General features: G+C 30.7%; 1 protein-coding gene across 1 annotated transcript; it reads left to right on the forward strand.

Annotated features, from left to right (window-relative positions):
- The first annotated feature begins 21596 nt into the window (after window positions 1-21596).
- Window positions 21597-23931, forward strand: LOC132048133 (fe(2+) transport protein 1-like). The gene is made up of 3 exons (XM_059439055.1): window positions 21597-22275; window positions 23202-23351; window positions 23508-23931. Exons 1-3 carry the CDS (start codon window positions 21652-21654, stop codon window positions 23811-23813), a joined length of 1080 nt encoding a protein of 359 aa, XP_059295038.1. The 5' UTR covers window positions 21597-21651; the 3' UTR covers window positions 23814-23931.
- Window positions 23932-24594: the final 663 nt, after the last annotated feature.

Genomic DNA, 24594 nt, shown 5'->3' on the forward strand with positions numbered 1-24594 from the left:
TTTGGTACTCTCAATTTTTGCAGTCAATGTTGCCTCTTAGACTCCTTTTATTTATTACTACCCCTGTCCCCACCTCTTTTTTTTTCTTTTTTTTTATTTGAGGTTCGATATTTGTATTATCAGAGACTGATTATATCCGAATTTACATCGCGTAGGGCTCTATTTGAGGGAAATGCTCCCTATCAATTTTTTTTTATATGTAGAATTCGAACTAGAGATCTCTAGTTAAGAGAAGAGCAAACCCACCCGCTGCACCACATCCTTTGGTGATTCTGTCGCAGTTTATTTGATACGTATAGTTTGAGTTGGCACGAAATTGAAAAAAGACATGAAATTTTTTTAAATTTGATATCTAAAATAAGCTATAGATATTTTTTGTGATAGTAAATTATTTCATTAACGATAAAAAGGAAAATTTAAAGTTAAACTAGTTCTAACTTCTAAATATAGAAACATCACTTTTTTTTTTATTGGATTAAAAATTAGATTGCATCACAAAAGTTTATAACTGATTAAACTATATTTATATACTAAAAATAATTTATAAATTAACATTTTTTATCAAGCAAATATTAAATTAATCATGAAAATGTAAATATTATAACTAATCTGTTATAAAGGATTCAATTACGATGATATTGTAAAACAAAATCCGCAATAGTAATGAATTAATTTAAATCCGTTCAAATAATAAAAATTCAACTAACTTAAATAGTAATAAAAGGAAAATATCAGATTACTACTATACTCCGTCCATCCAATTTAACTGTCTTATAATTTGGCATACCTCTTAAGGAGTCATAAATAGAATTACAATTTTACTATATCACCTCTAATTTTTACTATGTCATCTAATGATTGAAATCAAGCAAACATCTTTAAAAGATGTGCAAGTTTTCAACTTAATAATTAATAACAAAAGTAAAACAGGTATACCGTGTAAATTATCTCTTAATTTTTAAAAGTGGACAAGTAAAAATTGACATCTATCTTTAATATACGGACAATTGAAAATGAACAGAGGAAGTATTAAATACTATCACGCACTCAGAGGCGAATACGAAATAAATATATGAAGATGTTAAAAGAGAATTAATATTTTGTATGTTTATATAAATATAAGTATATTCTAACTTATGTATAATATAATATAATTTTGTGATAAAGTGATGTACTACACTCCTAGCTCCGCCCCTAGTGCAATAAGTCTTCAATTGAGAAGTGAACATCAAGTAATTTCGTTGCAACTTCTTTTCTACATTTTTTCAAGGAGACAAAGTGGAAAGATTGTGAAAGTGTTCGACAAGTTCCTTTTCTTTTTACTTTGTTTTCGATACAATCTATGCAATTGGTTAGTAGCACTACTAAACAACCCTCGAGTTGAGTTGTTAACTAGAACTAGAATCCAAGATTTGATATCCTTTTAAAAGAAGATTGTGATATAATTATTGTCATGGATTTGGTAATCCGTGCGTGAATTGCGCAAAAACAATAGGACAACAACCTTACTCCTAAATACAAACAAACTATATTCGATATGTGTTCATAGATATTTGAAAATATCTACTTGGTTTAATAAGTTTTCAAGTGCAGTTATGACGAAGTTGCAAAAGGAATTCCGTAAATTCAATATATTACTATTATATATAAGGGATAATAAAAGGGCTTTTGTATTCCTCACAAAACTTTCCCAAACATTATTAAAATTTTCAATTAATTACTTCTAGGTCTTGATCTTATTTTTTAAAGTCATATTTATTTTTTTATTCTTATGGTCTACTTTTTAAAAGTTGTCGAACAGTCTGCCTTATTTACCTATTTTCTACCCGGTATCCGGTACCCGCATTAGAGCTCGCCTAATCCAGATTCGCGTAGGGCCCAATCGGGGGAAGCGCTCTCTACCAAGGATTTTTTTCATACCCAAGCTCGAATTCAAGACCCCTAGTTAAGGGAGGAACAACCCCATGCGCTGCACTTTATTTTCCTTATTGCTCTCTTCTATTGATCTTATCTATTAACCTAAAAAATAGTCATTTCTTCTCTGGATATTCTTGTTGCTCTTTGTTTTCTTCTTTTTCATTTGTTGCTTATTATAGATTTTTACATGTAAGCATTTCTTTTACTTTATATTTGTATTATGAAATTTGAGAATTTCTGAAAATTCTTATTTGAGAATTTCTGAAAATTCTTTTACTCATATGTAGGCATTTCTTTTACTTTATATTTATAATACTTTAATGAGCTCATATGTGTTTACCAAGAATAGTACAAAAATGATTTTCGGATAGTTTTAAAAATTATTAAATGATGCCATACAATGTTGAAAATGAAGACAATATTATCAGTAAGATCGGGTTATTTTTAAAATCTTTGGTTTGGTTAACTAAAATTAATCTTTTAAACACAAAATGAGTTTGAAGTGGGATGGAAATAGAGTGTCAGCTACCGATTTGATAGGATTCGGTAGCACTTTAGTTCAAATTCTGTATTTATCTTAAAAGTTCATTTAATATGTATAAATTATTAATTTAGAACTAAATAACTTAAAAAATTAGGATTCGAAACTCATATATTTGAAATTATGGCTCCGCATTAAATTTGAAGTAAATAATTTCATTAAAATAAAAGTTAAGATATTAAAGGAGTGAAATGAAATTTTTGTTTTTATATATTGAAAATATACTTATTTGAAGTTTAATTATTAACAACGTAATTATATTTTTTAAATTAAAATATTACTTTTTATATCTGGAGTTGGGCTCGGGCTTAGCACGGACCTCGTAAAACTAGTATATATATAACAAAATAATGATCCTTTACTTCTAACCGTTATGATTCCTTTTTCTAGTATAGTACTTAAATCAAATACTTTAATGATGGCTTGGTTGGAATATACTAATAACGTTATCGATAATTAAAAAGCTTTTCTTACCTAATAATTAATGGTGCCTTGTCCTTTTATTATGATTTCCACGTGTAATCTAAAAGGATTTGTATTTTCCAACAATTTTTTGTTTTTACTTTATGAGAACTTGTAATGTCGACAAAGTATTGACTCACAAGACTTCTCAAATATTCGCTCACAAGACTTCTCAAATACTCGGACCTTTTATTGTTAATATTTTGAAGCTTATATCGCACGATGCCTTGTACCTATGGTCCCATATATTATCTCAAACTTCTTTGTAGGAAATTAGATAAGTTTGAGACATATTATTGCGGTATAATATCTTTGTATTATTTGATATTATTTGGTAGCATATTTGTAGGGAGATACTTACCATATATTAGTTAGTTTCCTTGTTTCACTAGGATCTGGAGAGATCCTAGGGTTCAAGATTATTGTATCCTATATATATTCTCTCTTGGTGAATGAATGGCACAAGTCAAGATTGTGTAGTTTCTACACATATTATTTCTCTAATTTATCTTTTGACATTATTCAATTTTAAAATTACTAATTCAACTCAGAACCGGATAAATTTTATTGACAAATACATTATCAAAGATATTTTAATTAAATTGAAGTTTTTCTATTTTTGTGAAAGTATAAAGAAATGGTAATAAAAGAAAGAATATATTCTTAGTCTAAGTCTAGTACTTACCAGAAATTAAAGATACTTTCAATGAATTGAATACTATTTATGAATAAGTTGAAATCATGGTTGTCTTGTTTGATGTGTCTTTTTCAAAAGCAGCAATGCAGTATCTGCACTTACCTCGTTGTTAGTTCTCTGTCAACATATCATCATCAATTAAGGGTCCCACCCTTTGTCCTTTTTCCTAATTTGACTTTTTCTTCTTTTGTTTATGTATCAAAAGCTGATTTTCCTCAAGCGGTAATATTGGAGAATAAAAATATGCCAGATAAGATAATACAGGTAGATATAGATTGCGAAATTATGATGCTGCGGAAAAGGAGTGTGGGGCGTGGCACATGAAAGCAATATCTGGTATTGCTAAATTAACTTTAGTGAGGAGGGGATCTTGGGAGTGGGTCCCCTGATTCACGACAGTTTTGTCTGTTATATCACCAACATAATGGCTTAAAAAATTCAATTATTTAAATGAATTTATTTATTGTTTATAATAAGGTTATGACATTCTTACCATTTTTAATTCTATACACAAGTGAGAAATGAGAATCGAATATACATGTGCGAGAGGGAGAGGCTTTTAAGTTTTAATGGTATCAGTAGATCTTAGTTAATTGCATTTAATTTTTTTTTTTTTGGATGATATGATTAGTTTGATTCAAGCTGAATTTGATATTTTCGTATTTACCTAATTCTTTTGTTATTTATTTTATTTTTCTTTAGCTTCTACTAACAAAACTACAAGTCAAATGGTGTTGATATTATATGAATGTAGACATATTAACTACTCCATAATAGAAGTACATGTACCAGCAAAGGGGTAGTTTACACGTTAATATTTACTCGTTTACCAGCACTTAAAGTATTCTCTTGCAAGGAAAGCCAAAATATATGGTATTCCTACTATGTTTTAAAAAGGGTACGTTTTTAATTGAATGACAAGCAAAAACAATATTTGAAATATCATTAATGTAATAGATTAATTCGAAACTCAACGTCCACTTTTAGATTCTTACTTGAATTTAACGTACATTATTCATCTATAATCTAACATCTGAGTGTTGACAAGAAAATAGGTTCAGTTTACTCAGTGTCTAAATTGACTAATTCTTTACTATAGGAAAACAATGCATCTTTTGAGATTGTTTTTAAGATAAGAACGGAAGTGATTAAATTTTACTTGATGGTTGAATGTCCTTTTCAACCTTCGATGCTAAATAATTAAATAAAACTTTTGCCGTCACTGACAATCATAGCTTAAGCAATATGATATCTTTGCTTGAAGAATGGAAAACCATAATTAATTACTACTAACCAAAAATTTTACCCAACTTGGTTTCATTATAAAACTAAATTTGTAAATATTTTTTAATGTATAATTAAACATTACAAAACGTAACCAATAGTACTTATGAATGTTGCTCTCCACACCTAATCAATGAGTCAAAAATATAATCAATAGAGACCCTTTTAGGTAAAAGATGAATGACTAATAATTGTTTGGTATATATATGGTTCAATGAAATCTTCCCTCAAAATAATTATCAATTATTAAAATGCCCTGTCAGGTAGATCAACTTGTTCTCTTCTTTATGGGAGGGTTGATGATTTGTGGGGTGTATAGTGTTGATAGCCTAATTTCTTTGACTAATTAAGCACTATTATATGAGCAGACATAATCATCTCATTAGTCAATATCAAGCCAAATAAGACAACTCTAATCCGTCAAAGTTTAGAAGATTTTGTCCATCTAGAAAGGTATATAATTTTCATTAGTGTAATATATATCTATACACCCAAACACACTCATATTTATGAGAGTAAATGATTACCCACACCGGTACGTTCAATATTACTTAACCATGGTAAAGTAATTTATTTTTTATATAAATAACAGATACGGATAAGTTTTCAATAATTCGATCTTTATTAGCGTGTTTGAGTTATATTTCTAATTAGGTATCTAAAAGAAACTTACCATTTGTTTGATCTTTTCTGAAAGATTCTATTTTGTACATTACCAACAAATAATGTGAAGTAATTTAAAAATCAAATTTGTTAACTTTCTTTTTTTGTTTATGGAAAAGATATTCTTTGGTAAGCATTACGATGTGAAATATACCTTCTACCGACTATTCTAATTCTTTACCAAAAAAATATTAAAATTTGAAGGAATAAGCGAGTAGAACCATGCTTATCCCGTGATTAATAAAATTGTCAAGATTATCCATAATATGCCCAAAATTTGTTGCGAAAGTGACGTGGAGGCTGGCTGTATTAGGATGATAAGTTGGAAGTTTTGAGAGGGAATTGGTTTTGGTTTTATTTCATACATGTACACCTCATGACAACGACATTTAAGAAAAGGTTGGTTTATTGATCATGTTCATGGTTTCAACAGATGGCCCCGACCTACATCATTTTCACGGTTTTTTACTCCAATTTTTCTGAACTACGGTCATGAGTCATGACAAACAACTCACAAAAATAATCCATTATTGGAATCATTTTCTTTCCTTTTTTATTCTACTTTTTCCATTTTTACAAGTAGCAAAAATGTAGTCGCACATAAAATTACTTTATGACTGTTAAATTCGCACATTCGATGAATCAAGTAATTATTCGTCCGCTCATAGGAGCAAGCAAGTGATAGTGCCGGAATCAGGAATTTAAATAACGTTCTATCAAATAAATTTAGTACCTAATAATTTTTATATAATTAATACAATTCCTTTTTGTCCTATCTGCACAGTATAATCTTTCAACGAAGGAAATTCAATTAAATCTCGGCCACCAGCGAACATATTTAGCCGATATATTTAGGGAACTTTCAAACTAGCAGAAAAATAATCCAAAAGCATGATAAGAAAGTCATTGGGACTCATATTTGTCATCCTATAGTTATAAATAGATATTTTTTACATGGATGAATACAGAGGCGGATCCAGGATTTTAAGCTTGTGGGTTCCTAATAAATGAACTAATATGCAAATTCGGACAAAAAGACTCCAAGGGGAATTAATCCTACGTCAAGAACATGAGCGCTGAATCAAGGTTCCTTCGTTGTTGTATGGAGCCAACAACTTCTTTTAGTAATGGGTTCCCAACTAGCAATTTGTTATATAATTAATGTATTCCCAATATAAATACAGGGTTCGGGCTATCGGGTGTGGGTTCCCGGGAACCCACGTCCATTACATCATCCGCCCCTGGATGAATATCATCCATTTCACGATCCAAAATTAGGCCATATAAATCACGTGGTTCATCTATGAAAAAAAAAAAAAAAAAAGGTACCGCACGTGAGAGAGCTGTATTAAGAATATACTAATTAGTTAAATTAAACAATATTATGCTATTTATATAAAATTTTATATGATATTATCACACAGTTCTAACTACTACGAAAGAAAAGCGTATTAATTTCATTTATATAAGAAGAGTGGCTCATGGTATAAACATTTACACTGTAACAGAAGTGAAACATGAGGATATTTTTTTCCAGACGTTTCAATGATTGTGTCCAATAACCAAAATGAGGGTCCTAGTGCTTGTTGCTCTCGAAGATTTCCTTCGATCTGGTGTAGTCAATAATGGCTGCAACATTTACTCATCAAGTAAAAGTGCTGGCTAGCTAGGTTAAAAGCATACAAAGTGAGATAATAACTAAACCTAGAAATTGCGGATAAAATTATTTAGAAAGTAATAATAAAGTAAGGTGGTGAGTAACTTTATGTTTGTCACTTTCAAGCAATTATCTATTTCTAAATCGTGCGCTATTTCTAGGGAAAAAGTACATTATTATAGTTCCCTTGCAGCCGTGAATTCTCAAGTGTTTTAATAATATAAGCAGATCATGTTGGCCTTTCTTTATGTACCATCAATATTTCCACATAGTAAAAGTATTAAGTGCTTAATGAGAGTATCAGATGCCCACTAGACTTACAATGCAAGACACTATATTAAATGCTATCCCATCCTTCTCAATCCAACGAGGAAAAAGTGTACCCGCACTTACAGGTTGGTTAGTTGAATTATTTTTAGATTGGATATGAATTTAAGGTTTTACATTATGGAAAAGCTAAGCATATTTTTTGTTTCCCATTTAGCGTTTGATATTCATCTTTTTATTTCCATTAATCCGGATTTGCATTATATGAGGCCCATTAATAGGAAAGTGCTCCCTAATAAGATTTTTTCTATTGTTAGGGCTAGAACCCGAAAGATCTTATTAAGGTTGGATGAATCCTATCAATGTCACTACCTTAATGGTGAATATCTAAGCATAATCGTGTCAATCCTATCTAAGCATAAGTATTTAAAGTGAAACAATGAGATGACCTAACTATGATGGTGTACAAAGCTTACTATCATATAAGACATCTCAAAAAATAAAAAGACTATCACAACTTTATTAGTAAGTACTAGCGAAAGTGATGTATGCAGTGCACTTTGGAAACCCCACACATAATGTGTTTCAAGAAATCTTGTGAGCTTAGCACATGGAATAGTGGGAGAAATTGATGTATGCACCAACCATCTGTCACAAAAGCCATAGAAAGAATAGTTTGGATTGTTCCTCTTTTTCTCTTTCCAAGTCTTTGCTTTCCAACAAGTCATCATCTTTATTGGTTTTGATGGTTCAACTAAGGGAAATAAACAAATCCCCTTTACCTAGCTTTTGTTCCACTCCATAATTTTACCCATTCGTCCGAATCCACCAAAAAGGATGCCTATGAGAAAGTCATCAAAATTCCCATTTAAAGGAAACACAATGCGGAAGTGTCATTATTTTAGACGTGTGCGCGCATGGCATGGCATCCTCCTTTTCCACCCCACACCCCCAAATTCTCCTTTTTATTAAAAGAATCATATAATATTTGAAATTAACTTAATCAATTAATTCAAATGCGAATAGCATAGAGCTTATTGAGCCCAAGACAACTTCCTACCACAAATTTCTTCTTCTCAACGGTTATAGTTGAGACTTTTAATTAAGAATGGAAATATTGCATTCATCCTGGTACCCTTCAAAATGATCTTTAAATTTCCCTATCAAATGGCTGTATTTGTGAGCCCCACATATAGAATATAGGCCCCGCTTTATAAAGGGCGTATATCATATGTGCTGCAACAGCACAAAGGAAGCAACTTCAAATTAAAAGTTGATGGAAGAGTAGATATGTGCCCTAACCATTACTGATGCAATAAGGAAAGTTAAGTTTCACATCTTGGGCCCTAATGATTCTTTTATTGTATCCCATACTTTGTGCTAGGTTTTGTCCCCTCCATCTATCCTATTCTTTTTTTAATTTTTTTTTAAAAAAACTCTATCTTAAGTCAATGAGGGGAATATGGATAAATCACCAAAGTGGACAACTTTTGTGTGACACACCTTTCCATTTCTTTATAAATTTTTGGGGCCACACCCCCTTCTTTTTCATCTAAGATTTTGGGCACAAACATGGGCCAAGATACTTGGACCGTTACCTTTTTGCTTATGTGGGCTCCACTGAAGAAATAATATTCCTTTTAAGAAATCAACATATATGTATTGGTTGTTGCTACTGCACATCTTTTATTAGGTTCTTTCCCTCCTCATGACATGTCCATATTTTCATGGGTGAACATGATATTAGTATTGACAATTACTTATCATAACGGATATTTTGAAATTCAACATCAATTAACCACGAATTATTGCAAATCTCAAGAAAAATAAAAAGACCAACCATTTAAATAGGCATTATATATATATATATATATATATATATCCTTAGTTTACTAATACCACATCCCAACTAAAATCATCATTTATACCCCTAGAAAAGGTCGTAATTTCCGGGTTCAATTACGTCGCTCAATGTAATTGATTTTTAAAGGGTCTTTAAATGTAAAAAAGCAAGGAAAAATAAGAGAGAGAAAAGACTATCGTGGAGAGAGGGAGGGGAATCTAAATGTTAAGGTTTTCTGTTTTACTTTATGTCCAAAGGAGAAGAACCGTAACTTTACTCGTAGGCATTGTAATGTACTCCCTCTGTTTCAATTTGTTTGAACCTAATTTTTTTTTAATTCGTGTCAAAATGAATGACCTCTTTCCTAATTTGGAAACAAATTCACTTTATGAATGATTTACAGCCACACAAATTTTCAAGGCTTATTTTGAACCACAAGTTTCAAAAGTCTTTCTTCTTTCTTAAATATCCTGCCCAGTCAAATGGGTTCATATAAATTAAAATGGAGGGAGTATTTGTTTTGACTATCAACCAAACTAATTTAATATAGAGAGAGACACACAAATCAAAGGCATTGATAGGAAAAAGTCACTCTCCACCCTTCAACCTCACATTGCATTTAAAGTTTTAAACCAAAAGGCAAAGGCAAGTGGTGGAAGAGTGGTTGAGATTATTTACATATCCGACTGTTGTATACTTTTATTGATGTTGAAGAAACACACACAAAGTTTTGTGGAGATTAGAGATATTGGACCCCTCCACTCTATTTATGAACATGGAGTATGTCATCTTATGACAAACTGACAATAGTCCGTTTTATTTGTATTTTAATTTCTTCTTTCTAGTTTTATTTGTTTTGGATTTTTTCCCTCCAAAAGGGTGACAGCTTAATTAAAGCAAAGGCAAGTTTAGGCTTGTATGCTCGCACCCTTATCTTTTTCTAGAAATCCCAACTCACTCTTTATTCATGTTAGAAAGAAAGAAGATAAAAGTGAAAGTATAAGTAATAAAAGAGGTAAAGGTTATATGTACTGATTTTCGTCAACTTCTTCAAATTAAATTTTGGAGCTTCAAATTTATTATGTTTGACGGGAAAAGGTCGGTAATAAAAACCATAATGTTATGACTAACATAATATCATCCGATTTCTTCAATTCCTGAATATTGTAAGTAATTTATATAAATATATATTAGAACTCGAAACCATAAATAAGAGTGACATGAGACATGGAATAAGTACATAAATTTTATTTTTTGACACGAAACGTGGAAGGGGTATTTTGGTTTGAATAGAAAGCATTATTATTTGTCAGATTGTGCACTGCACAACAAAGCACTTAAGATATGCATCATGCTAGTATTGTACAGCTAGTAATTATCATCAAATAGACAAATAGTACTAGTTGATGATATTAAATAGTAAAAGGATTTTCTTAACATTAGCAAAAGCGAATAATTAACGTTAATTATTTAGTCCAAGGGAAATGGCCATCTCATTGGATGCCACACATGGACCGGACAACACGGCAGCAAATAGAGATGGTCATGAACATGGTGCTGGCTGTTCCTCACAGGGGACTTGATTAATATACCAATTAACCATATAGTTAATCAAGAAAAGGATAATCTAGTTAAAAGCATATCGAAGCTCCTTTATATCAAAATAATGTATTTTACTTCGATTAATTAATATATAGAGTAAAAATACGTATTGATTTAATATTATCATTAGCTTAGCGCAAATATCAGATGCGAGAAAATTTTAAGGAAAAAGACATACAATCGCCAACAGGCCAAAGTAATCCCACATTTGGGCCTAATACCGTGAACTGGCCCGCCGGCCCAAACTATTCCCAAGCGCTGGCCGGCCCAGCAGCCCAAACGCCTTTTAAAAAATAAAAAAAAATAAAAAAAAAGTCGCCACTAAAAGTCTGCCAAAAAAGAGCTATTTCCACTAAAGATCAACTTCTTCTTCTTCTTCCTTTTTTTTTTTTTTTAAGTGGGAATTAAAAAAGTCTTCCCTAAAGGCTAAAATTCATATTGAGCCTTCAAAACATGTATAATATGTGTATACTTATACAGTAATTGAACTTTCAAAAAATAATTCAAAACATGTATATTTATACGTTGATTGAGCCTTCAAGAAATATCTCAAAACATGTATAATAATACTTATGATACATTTTCTATACATATACAGTAGGGATACATATTCTATACAATAATGATACATTTTATATACTAAAGTAACCATCATCGAAAACTTACCAAACTAAAATATATCAACTACAAACTAATAAAATTAGTAAGTATACATTAATTATACACATATTATACAATAATGATACAATTTCTATACGTATGATACATTTTCTATACATATAAGTAGTGATACATATTCTATACAACAATGATATGGCTTCTATACGTATATGTATGATATATTTTTTATACGTATGATACACTTTCTATACAAGAATGATATAGTTTATATACATATTATATATGCACTTTCTATACGAATGAATTATATATACACTTTCTATACAAGAATGATACAGTTTATATACACTTTCTATACAAGAATGATACAGTTTATATACACTTTCTATACAAGAATGATACAGTTTATTTATTGTATATATGTATGATACATTGTCTAGACGTATAATATACTTTTTATACAAGAATGATATAGTTATATATAATTATACAACAATGATACAATTTCTATACTTATGTATGGAATATGTATAATATGTGAATCGTTAGTGTATAATCAATGTATAACTAATAGATAAAATACATATGATTAGTGAGTATACGTTGGTGATACATTTATTATACACAAATTACACAATAATGATACATTTTCTATAGATACACGATAGGGATACATATTCTATACAACAATGATACTTTTTTATATATATATGATACATTTTTGAAACGTTTTCTGTACATAGTTGATCTTTAGTGGCTTTTACGGGAAAAAAAAATGATCTTTAGTGGCGACTTTAGTCGCCACAAAAGATCACGCTGGCTACACTTTGAGTTTGGAGAAACATGAGCCATCCGGTGGGAATAGTTTGGGCCGGATGGCCCTTTATGTCCTTTTCCCAAAGATTTATGAACAACCTAAGCCGCCTAAATTAGGCAACATTCCTACACATGGTCATCTGCAGTTTGTCTTCTTCTTATATATCAATATTTTGTCATGGGCCATCTACTTCTTGGGCTTCTTTATGGACTTGGGCCTCAAATTCTTACTTGAGCTGGTATCACTTGCCCATATACGAGCGATGTGAAAAATTGAATATTCTCAATTGATTAAGGACCTTTAATTTAGTATGCCCTTCAAATGGGCTAGTCTTTAATTTATTCCATTTAGCAATTGAACTTATACCAAGTGGACATATGTTCTTTAAGGGCATATGCGTAACTTGTGGGATACTCTGATGTGAAAATATAAACATATGCTTCGCAAAAAACGTTGTTTGTTACGAGGGCTAAAAATTAAAGACAAACACAAAATTAGACCATAATTGCAAGTTTTACCATTCAAATGAGCTAGTCTTTAATTTTTGGCCTTCAAATGGGCTGGTCTTAATTTTTGTCCTTTAGCAATCGAACTTATGCCTAGCGGCGCATAAGTTCTTTAAGGACAAAAATCATGCTGGACAAGTTTTGTGGGACATTATGATGCCAAAATATAAACTTATGCCCCGCGAAAAAGTTATTTATTATGATGGACAAAAATTAAAGACCAAAGATGAAATAGGTGCATAAGGGCCAATGAACGTAAATTGGGCCCAAAATACTTACAGCGCCAATGAATCATTTTTTTGTGCGGATTGTCCTTCAAAGGCACTGGTCTTAATTTCTGGCCCTCACATTGCTGGTCTTTATTTTTTTCCCTTCGCCTAATACCATGGTAGTTGGGGTTCGAACCCCGGCTTAGTAAAAAAAAAAAAAAAAAAAACGCAAGGCAAAGTTTCGTAGCAAAATTAGGTCTAGTCGGGCACATGTTAGGCCTTAAGGGAGAGTTTTGTAAAATTTCAACTGAGTAAAAAAAAAAAACAATTGCCTTAATGCAAACCTTTATCTTGAGGCAGAGTTTTACCTTTAAGGTAGAGTTTTGCCTTATACTTGAAGGCACAACTCTGCCTGATCAAGGAGAGTTTGAGACAACCTCTACCTTAAGGTAAAACTTGAAACTTTGCCTGAAGGTAGAGTTTGCAGGCAAAACTTTGCCTTGCGAATTTTTCTTGTTTAATTTTTGACTAAGCGGGGGTTCGAACCTGGAACCAAGGGATTTTTAGCGTAGGGAAAAAACTAAAGACCTCCAATTTGAGGGGCAAAAATTAAAGACTAACCCTGAATAAGGGCAATCTTACAAATTGGCCCTTATGAATCAGCGCCTCTACTGAACTTGGGTTATTTGCACGATTGTCCTTCAAAGGCACTGGTCATTAATTTTTGCCCCTCAAATTGTTGGTCTTTAGCCCTTCGCCTAATACCTGAAGTTATGGGTTCGATTTCGCAAGGCAGAGGTTTGTAGCAAAATTAGGCATATTTAGGAAAAAATTAGGCCTTAAGGCAGAGTTTGGATCCAAAATTCTTCCTGGCGAATACAAAACTCTGGCTTGCGATTTTTTTTAATTTTTTAATTTTTTTTTGACTGAACGGAGTTTCGAACCCGGAACTCATGGATTTTTGCAAAGGAAAAAATTTAAAGACCAACAATTTGAGGGACAAAAATTAAAGACCAAAGGCTTTGAAGCACATTCCGCGCAAAAAAATGTCCGAACTCTTTTCTGCGATTCATACAAAGGACTTTATGAGGCCCATAATTCTCGTGGACATATGAGAAACTTTCTCGCGATCGAGATTTTTTTTAATTTTTTAATTTTTTTTTGACTGAACGGAGTTTCGAACCCGGAACTCATGAATTTTTGCGAAGGAAAAAATTTAAAGACCAACAATTTGAGGGACAAAAATTAAAGACCAGTGCCTTTGAAGCACATTCCGCGCAAAAAAATGTCTGCACTTGGCCCGTTTTGGCAGGCCATTCATTGAGGTTTGTGATCGCAGTAGTCGAAGAGGACTTTATGAGGCCCATAATTCTCTGGCCCAAATGCATCGTGGACATATGAGAAACTTTCTCATGATCGAGATTATAGTTACGTAGCACAACCCAAATTTCATATGAGACAATGAAGTTAGGAGTTAGGACATTACGAGTGACGACCTAGGGAAAAATAATGGGAAAATTACATAAGGTACCTATTTAAGACTTTTTATTACAAAATATATAGATAGTTTTCCTTATTTACAAAACATAACGATATATTACGAAACATGACGGATTCTCAAATATTTTTTGTTTTTTTAATTATTTTTTTAAAATATTTTTTCATAATATTTTATTTTTCTAATTTTTTTTATATTTTTTTTAAAAATAATTTTTAAAAATTAATTTATATATATATATGTATATATTTTGCTCAACGGCTTAAAAAATTACCTCAAATTTTTGTATATGAAAGCTATATAAAAAATATATGAAATGTGTATGTGTGAGCGAAATTTTTAATATAATTTTCATACACAAAATTGTGAGCGAAAACTTTAAGCCTTGAAAAATGTATAAAATGTGTATGTGTGAGCGAAATTTTAAGACTTGAGCGAGATACAAATTTCATACTGTTTTCATACACACAATTTTGAGTGAATTTTTTAAGCTTTGAACGAGATATACACATTTCATTCATTTTTCATACCGTTTTCGTACACTAAATTTTGAGTGGACTTTTTAAGCCTTGAGCGAGATATACACATTTCATACAACTTTGATACATAAATTTTTGAGCGAAAAAAATGTTTTAAGAAAAAGTTATTTTTTTTTAAAAATAATTAATAAACAATATTTTAAAAAAATTAAAAAGATAAAAATAAAATGTAATTTTTTTAAAAAAGATAATAATTTTTTTAAAAAATAAAAAAAATAGTTTTTTAAAAAAAGTTTTGTATAGAGTTTGTAATGTTATGTTTTGTATATATAAAACTATCGTTATGTTTTGTAAAAATTTCTACTTAATATATATATATATATATATATATATATATATATATATATATAGTTGTCCCAAAAATAATCACAACCAGACTAGTTAAAAGCCTGGGATATGCACAAGGAAGCTTCAGATCCAAAATTGACCAAGAACAGGAACAAACTACAAGTTTTAGCCATCACTTTCTGGAGGACCTTATTTATAAAAATATATAAAAAATAAATAAGAAAGTAGGACATTAAGAGCCTGTTTGGATGGGCTTATGCCTATAAGCTGTTTGCAGCTTATAAGCTAAAAAAAATAAGTTGGGGTAGTCTAACTTATTTTTTTTGGCTTATAAGTCGTTTTAATTATAATTTGCTTTTAGATAAAATAAGTCAAACAGACCCAATTATTTTTTTGAGCTTATTTTAAGCACAAAATGACTTTAAGCTGGCCAGCCACACACTCAAAAAAGCTGAAAACAGCTTATAAGCAACTTATAAGCAACTTATAAGTCAATCCAAACGGGCTATAAGTTGTTTATATGTGTTCCGTAAGCCGATAATTAAAAAGGAAAAAAATCAAAAAGAAAAAAATATGTAGAACTATTTTGTAACCTTAAGATTCAGTATGGAGTATATCATATAGTAAGTTTCTACGATAATTGAGTTCACAACCAAGACATATAAATAAGAAACAAGAAATTCTAAAGCTATTGATTTTACTATATGTATCTGGGCTTTATAATACAAAGGTGATAATATTCTAAAAGGTGATACTATTCTAAGTCAACAAATCTGTCGTCGTAAAACATCATGGGTGTTTATGGGTCGGTTTTGGGTTAAAACTAAAACCAAATCAATCTATTCGATTTTTAAAATTCTTAAAACCAAACCAAACCAAATATAAGAAATATCCATCGGTTTGGTTTGGGTCTGTTTTTTGATTTTTGAAACAATTAACGGTATTTCTCTCTATCATGTTTTTTTCCTACAATTATGAGAGAATTTTCTATTATTTTTCAACTTATAATCCGTTATTACCTTTTTATTGTGGTAGCTATAGTTTCTTGCATTATGGAGAAAATGTCTTAGGATTTATGATTTTAATTATGTGAATAAAGTTTATAAGAAATACAAAAATTAAATCTAGGTAAATCTCATATAGTTGTTTCTTCAAATAAATGAGATTGAATTAATGTATTTCTTTTTTAAAATACGCTTAAAGTATAAAGAACATTAACCTATTAGACATAAGTAAAATTTTGCTTAAAAAGTATATAAATTATTTAAAAGTATTTATAAAAATTAATATAGTGTATACATATAATTATAAAAACTATGTATAAAATCTATCGGTTCGGTTCGGTTTATTTTTCGATTTTCTTTTAGTAAAACCAAAACCAAACAAAATATTATCGGTTTTTAAAAACTCAAAACCAAACCTAACCCAAGTAAATAGCGATTTATTTAATCGGTTTGGTTTTGATTTTCTATTTGGATCGATTGTTAACCAAACCGTGAACACCCCTAATCATTATTAAGTAATATTTGAAATTCTCATTTTACTGTTTGTGAAGTATATTTCAAAGGTTATTCTATACCTTTATCTTCTCCACCTTTAATCAGAAGTCTCAGAGTTCAAATCCTAAAATTGAAGAATTTCTTTATATAGAGCACATTTATTCATAGTAGACATACCTGACTCGAATACAAATTTATTATGTCAACCAGTGGAATTTGGCCCGGTCTCCAAACCAATATTAAGAGTTAAATTTTGTAATTAAATTTCTTTCTGCATTAAATTATTGAAAAATAATTCAACGTTTATGCAAATCCTTAAAACTAAATGATACAAAAAATAGAACAATTTTCCTATTCTAGAGTTTCTTTTTATTTTCAAACAAATGCAAATGCATGATACAAAAACTTTTCTTCTTTTATTTTACTGAACGTTCTTTAGAGTATAGCCTTTAATAATTTAAATTGAGCTCTACTATATGTAGAATTAACTTCGCTCAATTTGTTTGAATTAAATCAAAATATATTGCCTAACCATAGAAACATATTTTGATATTCAAGAAATGCTAACATAATTTTTAAAATCACATAAGTAAAGATATTATGCTTTGTTAATAATGGAGAAGAGTGTGTGTGTGTGTCTCTCTATATATATATGTGCAAAACGTGCAATAAAACGATGCATTACTTAGCATGAGTCTACAAATGAAATTTATCATTTATTTATAAATTCTCTTCTTTATTTTTCTTTGTGGGTATTTTGACCTTTGTTGAAATTATATTTCAACTAACTTTGAAGCTCAAAGCAAAGTATGTGGGTTCATTCTCTTTTTCAAACATTCCTAGAAGAAAAAATAAATGTAAACGCCTATTTAGGCTGAAAGTAATAATTAATAAATAACGCAAAACTACATTCACCAATCTAATTAGCTATCCTAAAATCATCATTGATAACAAGCTCATCATACAAAAAATTGACATATTAGTCATGAGAATGCCTAAAGTCCAAAACCTCTCGAACAATGTTATAAGCAATGACAATACTAGAGTCTATAGTTTTTGAGTCAGCAAATAACCTTGCAAATTTCTTTTCTAATTAACCCATTCCATAAGACAGAATCATCAAGCGGTGAATATATGCAATGTCAAATGTGTCTTAAACTCTTAATATATACATTTATTATGTCATAGTGTAATATGTGGAAGTCCAACAAAAATAAACGGCTAATAAGCCTCACACTCTTTTCTTTAACTTGAAAAAGTAAACCTGTATTGAATGCAATTCCATAATGTTTATTGTAAATAAATATACAAATAGTTATTCTCAATTATTTTTGTTAATATATTGAAACTTTTTCTAAATGCAACAATGATAAGCATTTTGTTCATAAAAATACAATAGCACGTTTTTCATAATACCACGTGAAATTATGTATTCAAGAAGTCGAACTTAGTACTAATATCTATTAGTTTTTAACATTGATATAATTTTATGTATTAAAAAAAATTAGCTTTTATTACTCGGACTGAAAGTTATCATATGATCCTGTGATGGCACATTTAATATTTTTTCAAAAGATATTAAATAAGATTTTAGATTAATATACAATTTCAGTTTGATTAAACTACCCAAAGAATCTCATATATGATGCAACGTATTTCTTGTTGTCTCATTTTATATGGTACTTTTCGCTTTTCAAGATTCAAACTATTTGAACTTTGACCAATATTTTAAAACGTATTTGTTGATCATATTGATATGACAACACTTGCAACTTATTGTATTTTTATATGGTTTTCAAATATTAATTTTTAAAAAATGAAGTTAATTCAGCTCAATTTAACTTAAAAAATTAATCAAATTGACTCTCAAAAAATAAAAAGTATTACACAAATTGAGACGATAAAATAAAGTTATCACATTATTGTTGTGTAGCTCAAGAGGAGTTGTTGACTGGGCCTTACAAAACATCCCAAAAGTTGGCAAATGAAGCAATATGAAATTAAATCAAGGGCAAAATAAAATTGAGACAACAAACCTAAAAGTTGAAGAACACATGTCACACTTTCAATGGGGGAAGCAAACTTGTGAGGAAACCCAACATTCACACTTATATAATGTAGTAAAGTAATGAGTTCCGAGTACTGAATGACGAAACAAAAAAAAAAAAAAAAAAACTCTACCTAGCTACTCCATGGAGCGGGACCTATGGAACCATTAAGACTAAATAAAACTAATCATCTCGTGAACGTACGGAGAGTCTTGCAAGATTGGATATTGTTAAAAAGTGAAAAAAGAATATTTTTCCATGCCATATTTTCCAAAAACAAAAAAATTCCACGCCACTATGTAGGAATTTCGTACAGCTTTGGATATAGTTGGGTCGTTTATAACTTGTGGGAGAAATGGTCAAAAGCCTTTTAGTTGACAATTTCATTAATTCAACCACATAATATTTTTTAATTGCAACCATATGGTTTTTTTTTTCCTTTTGTTTCAGATCAGAGGTGTTACCAACTCCCACATGAGAGTGACTGATTACCAGCTTCCCCAATAGTTTATTGTTATAGGAATTAGAACTTTTATTTAATTTGGAATCATTTCATCACTGGTGTTAGCTAAATAACATCTGTCCCACCATTACGCCCACGTTAATTTTTTAATTTTTAAAGATGAAATTACACATTAGTCAAACACAATAACTTAAACTTTAAGAAATCTGAACACTATAGGACAAAACCTTTATGCAATTTGTCATTTTCTTGGTAAAAATCGTGAATACTAGACTAGGTTCAAATTCATGTTTATTTGTCGGAAGTAGATCGGAGAAAAGGACCCAACGAATTGAAGCAAAGTTTCTATCACAGAAAAAGAAATTAGTAAGTAAATATGAGAAGGAGAAGATGTAGATGAATAATGAAAAGATGTAGATGAATAATCTGCAAAACCACCTTAATTAAATTGACTGACACAAAACACTATCCGAAAGTTTGAATGAAACAAAGGAGATTTGTAATTTTTAAAATAAAATAAATTAACAGGTAGAGATGATCTTATCATATAAAAATTCTTATATTGATAATTATTTAGTTTAAATACTACTCTCTCTATTCCAATTTAGGTGAATGTGTTTGACTGGGCACAAAGATTAAGAAAAAAAGAACGACTTATAGAACTTGTGATCTAAAAGAAGTCATAAATTTTTTTATCTGTATATAAATCATTTCATTAAGTGTATTAAGTGTAAAATGAGAAGTTTAACGTTTAATGGTAAGTATTAAATATGAAATACATTCGAGTCCACTGTCTAGGCCAGCAAACATGAGGCTAATTTTAATTTTTGGTGATAGGCTTTCTCCATTTTACTAAGAGAAAGCTAAATGGTATTGGTACGTAAACAATTAAACTGTATGGTCTAATTAATTAGACTATATCTCAAAGACGACTTGTCATTATTCCATTCTTTCTTTTTTAATTGAGAGAATTATTCCACTCTGCTGTCAAGAGGTATAAAAATTACTCCTAAGTTTTTTTTTGTTTTTTCTGTCATACCAAAGATTTTAAATTAATAAATAAAATTTATGCCGTCTGTTTTTAAATATCATCAATGATTAGCTGTTCTGAACAGTACATCTGCATTCCAGTAGTAAAATCTGCTATTTGGTCTAATAATGAATAATATTGGACTTGTTCGATCTATTTAGAATTTCATTACTGGTTTTCAGCTCATTAGCCGGATCACAACGCTTATTAGGTTGATATTCGCTTTAGCCACTTGATTAACAATCCAAATGGCAGGATTGTACAACGATTCTATTTTTTTAGCCTGATCAAAAGTCTCTTTTACCCCTTATTACTTCACACATACACCATAAATTTGTACACTATATGTTTATTTCCAATTGCTATAAATTCATATCTAATTTTATAACTGTTTGACTCAAACATTACAACTTACCAAGGAAAGAAATTAAAATGCAGGATTTTAGGAATTACTACTTCATCCCTCACAAAAAGATCTGTTTAAGAGCCTTTCTGGCTTAGATTATGAAAACTGTTACTGATTGTTCAAATAAGCAGCTTTTTGTATTTTAATTTATCATAATTGCCTTAAAATGATCGTATGTTTTTCATCATTCTTTCCTTCATTCCCATTTTCTTTTAAAACATGAAATGTGTATTTTCTAAATTCTACGCAGCACAAGTAAACTACACAGTCAACTTCAAACTCGTTCCCAACACCTGACTTTCTAATGCATCAAAGCTAATAACTCAATTCACTGATCAAAACCACATCTTTTGTCTGGTACATACACAAATATAATAGCCACTTATACGTACTGTTTAACCACTTGTACTTATTTAGTAGAGTTTACTTTATAATTTTCTATTGTAAAAAATGTCCTTCCCGCTGATTTCCACCAACTAATTAGGCATGAACCGCTCATGCCACCACATGATCTGGCTGCACTTGCGTTAGGCTTCAATGTGATTTTTCTTCTCTTCTCAATGTGATCACTCTTATAGCAACTCTTTCAACCCGTTATCCATCTAATTTAATATTGGATTCAATGTGATTTGCTTCCTAATAATTAATTAAAACTAATACTAGTAGCTTTTTTTATTCCTGGTTAAAACACTATATCAAAGAATCTCTAAGTATATATAAGTAGCTCCCAGATACCATAACTCATCACCCCAAACAAACAAAAGAAAAATTCACTCAAAAACCTCTATAGCACAATGACTAATTATAATTTCAAGCACATAGCCATCTTCTTCATTCTCATGTCAATTTTCACACCTCAAGTTTTATCAGTAGTAGAGGATTGTGGAGCAGAAGAAGACAACTCTTGTGTCAACAAATCTAAAGCATTACCCTTAAAAATCATAGCCATAATCTCCATCTTAATCACAAGCATGATCGGAGTGTGTCTTCCATTGGTCACACGTTCTATCCCAGCCCTAAGCCCGGAAAGAAGCCTTTTCGTGATCGTCAAGGCATTTGCAGCCGGAATTATTCTAGCCACAGGTTTCATGCACGTTCTGCCGGACTCATTCGACATGTTGTCGTCCAGTTGCTTAAAAGAGAACCCGTGGCACAAGTTCCCCTTCACAGGATTTGTTGCTATGTTGTCTGCTATAGTAACGTTGGCTATTGACTCTATAGCTACTAGTTTGTATAGCAAGAAACATAAAGCTGGTGTAGTTAATCCAGAAAATGGTCAGGCTCAAGGAGGTGATCACGAAATGGGTGTGGTAAATGCTGGACATTCCCATGTTCATTCGCTTCATCATCATGGATCCTTTATGACTAAAGATGGAGTTGATGCGACAAAACTACTCCGATACAGAGTGATTGCCATGGTTAGTTAATTTTATCTTTTTATTAGTGGTGACTTTGGTCATTCATTTCCTTTATGAAATGTTTACTTCAATCCACTGATAACTTACACTAAATGATAGCTTTATGTAATTGTCCATTAAAGGTGAAATTAATTACTAGTAACTTGGCAATAATGCAGACTACTTATTATAACAAGTTAAAGATTGTGTATGATGTCGGTGTATATAGGTTAATTTTTTTTAAATAACATTAACGTGGTAGAAGTTTGCCAGTAATTAAGCACTCACAAATATTTTGGAGAAAATGATAGGAAACTAAATTAAAGATGTATGTCAGATAAAATGGGGTGGGTGAGTTGTCTTGAGTTATTGATATATATCCGTACAATAAATGATCTTGCATGCATGCATTATTTTTTAGAAAAGAAACAATACAATGAGGTGAAAGTCAAACAATCACTATTATTTGGTGTACTTGCCTGGATAGTGATGCAAATCGGAATCTGGTCTTCTTGATTACTCAGTTTACAAGCAACCAAAAAAAAAAAAAAAAGATTGTTTACAAGCAACTTATCTATTTGTTTATATATTTTGTCCCTTTGACTGAGTTTATTAGTTCTTGATCGTTAATCGGTTTCAATTATTGAACTTAAAAATTATTACTGTATGAGATTAACTAATGAGCGTGGAGTTTTTTAATATACCTTCATTGAAGAAAGTACTTATTTTTCTTTCTGCTTGCTTCATAGTTGGAAGGACTTGGAAAAGTCTATGGGCAAGTGTGATGCACCGTCCGTTTCAAAACCTTAAAAATAAATACAAGGGCATTATCAGTTATAATTGTTTTAATTTCTTTTTTATTCTAAATCAAGTACTATAAGATATTGATAAATTATACTTAGTCATGCAAACTCATAAAATAAAAAATAACGGAAACATTTTGGCAGGTGTTAGAGCTCGGTATCATTGTTCACTCTATTGTGATAGGAATTTCACTAGGTGCTTCAAACAATACTTGCACAATTAAAGGACTGGTTGCTGCTCTTTGCTTTCATCAGATGTTTGAAGGAATGGGCCTCGGCGGTTGCATTCTCCAGGCAAGTATTTATTTTATGAAGAAATTTCATTTAAAGTACCATATTAACAAAAAATCGATCCTTAGTAAATAGATTTTCTTATTACATTATATTGTTAAAAGAAATATAATTCATATATAGTTTGCATTCACTAATTCTACTCTTCTTTTATTTCAGGCTGAGTACAATTTCTTGAAGAAGACAATAATGGCATTTTTCTTCGCCGTAACAACCCCATTTGGTATAGCGCTTGGGATAGCCCTATCAAGCACTTACGAAGAAAACAGCCCACGTGCACTAATAACCGTTGGATTGCTCAATGCATCATCTGCTGGCCTTCTGATCTATATGGCTTTGGTAGATCTTCTTGCTGTTGATTTTATGGGTGAGAAGTTGCAAGGCAGTGTAAAGCTACAAATCAAGTCCTATATGGCTGTTCTTCTAGGTGCTGGTGGAATGTCTGTCATGGCCAAATGGGCCTAGTTTTGTTTTTCTTAATTTGTTTACAAAAATAAGTTTGTGAATTCCCCAGTTTTAAAATTGTAATTTTGTATCCTTTTCAGTTTCGTGACTGGTTTTTAGTAGCAAAATATTGTGTAAAGTATGTCGTCTTGTTCCTAAATTACTGTATGTGTCTATTTGGAGTTTTTCATAGTCAGTCATACGTTCATTGAAAGCAAAATCGCTCTATTTTAAGTAAGTATTTTGCGAAAGTGAACTGACTTGTCTTCCGGAATTTCCCAACGAAAAGGAGTTTTGTCTTTACTGATCTCTCATACTTTGTTTCTTTACTACGCTGTTGGAAAGCAAAGAATAAAAACACAAGAATGTAAAATTTGCCGGATGATCTCATTCATTTACTGTGCATCTATTTATACAACATTATGTAGAGAAAGGAATAATAAATCATTACACTTGCTATTTTTCTATTGGTTCCTATTATAACTAACTCTAACAGCTATAGAATCTTCTAATTTATCTATGTACAGTTGTTGGAAATGTAATCTAAAGGCTGAAAATCATCCAACACATTTTGTGTTGGATGCTTGTTGATTTAGCTTGGGCCTGGGTGAGCATGTGACATTTTGAGCCCTAAATCCTTAAGTTCAGAATTCTGAGTTGTTGGCCCATTACTTTGTTCCGCTCACACGTCTGACTTGGCCCAGTATTTTGTTCCACTTCACACACACTTGAACACTTTCCCAATTTCTCAATCTCGTTCAAACTTAGGGATTGCCCCCTCTTCTTCATCTCCGTATTGATT

This window comes from Lycium ferocissimum, chromosome 2 (assembly GCF_029784015.1).
Source record: "Lycium ferocissimum isolate CSIRO_LF1 chromosome 2, AGI_CSIRO_Lferr_CH_V1, whole genome shotgun sequence".
Taxonomy (NCBI): Eukaryota; Viridiplantae; Streptophyta; class Magnoliopsida; order Solanales; family Solanaceae; genus Lycium; species Lycium ferocissimum.

Coding starts and splice junctions, on each gene's coding strand:
- LOC132048133 (XM_059439055.1), top strand. CDS start 21,652: ATGACTAATTATAATTTCAAGCACATAGCCATCTTCTTCATTCTCATG. Junction 22,276..23,201: donor GATACAGAGTGATTGCCATG/GTTAGTTAATTT, acceptor ACATTTTGGCAG/GTGTTAGAGCTCGGTATCAT. Junction 23,352..23,507: donor TCGGCGGTTGCATTCTCCAG/GCAAGTATTTAT, acceptor CTTTTATTTCAG/GCTGAGTACAATTTCTTGAA.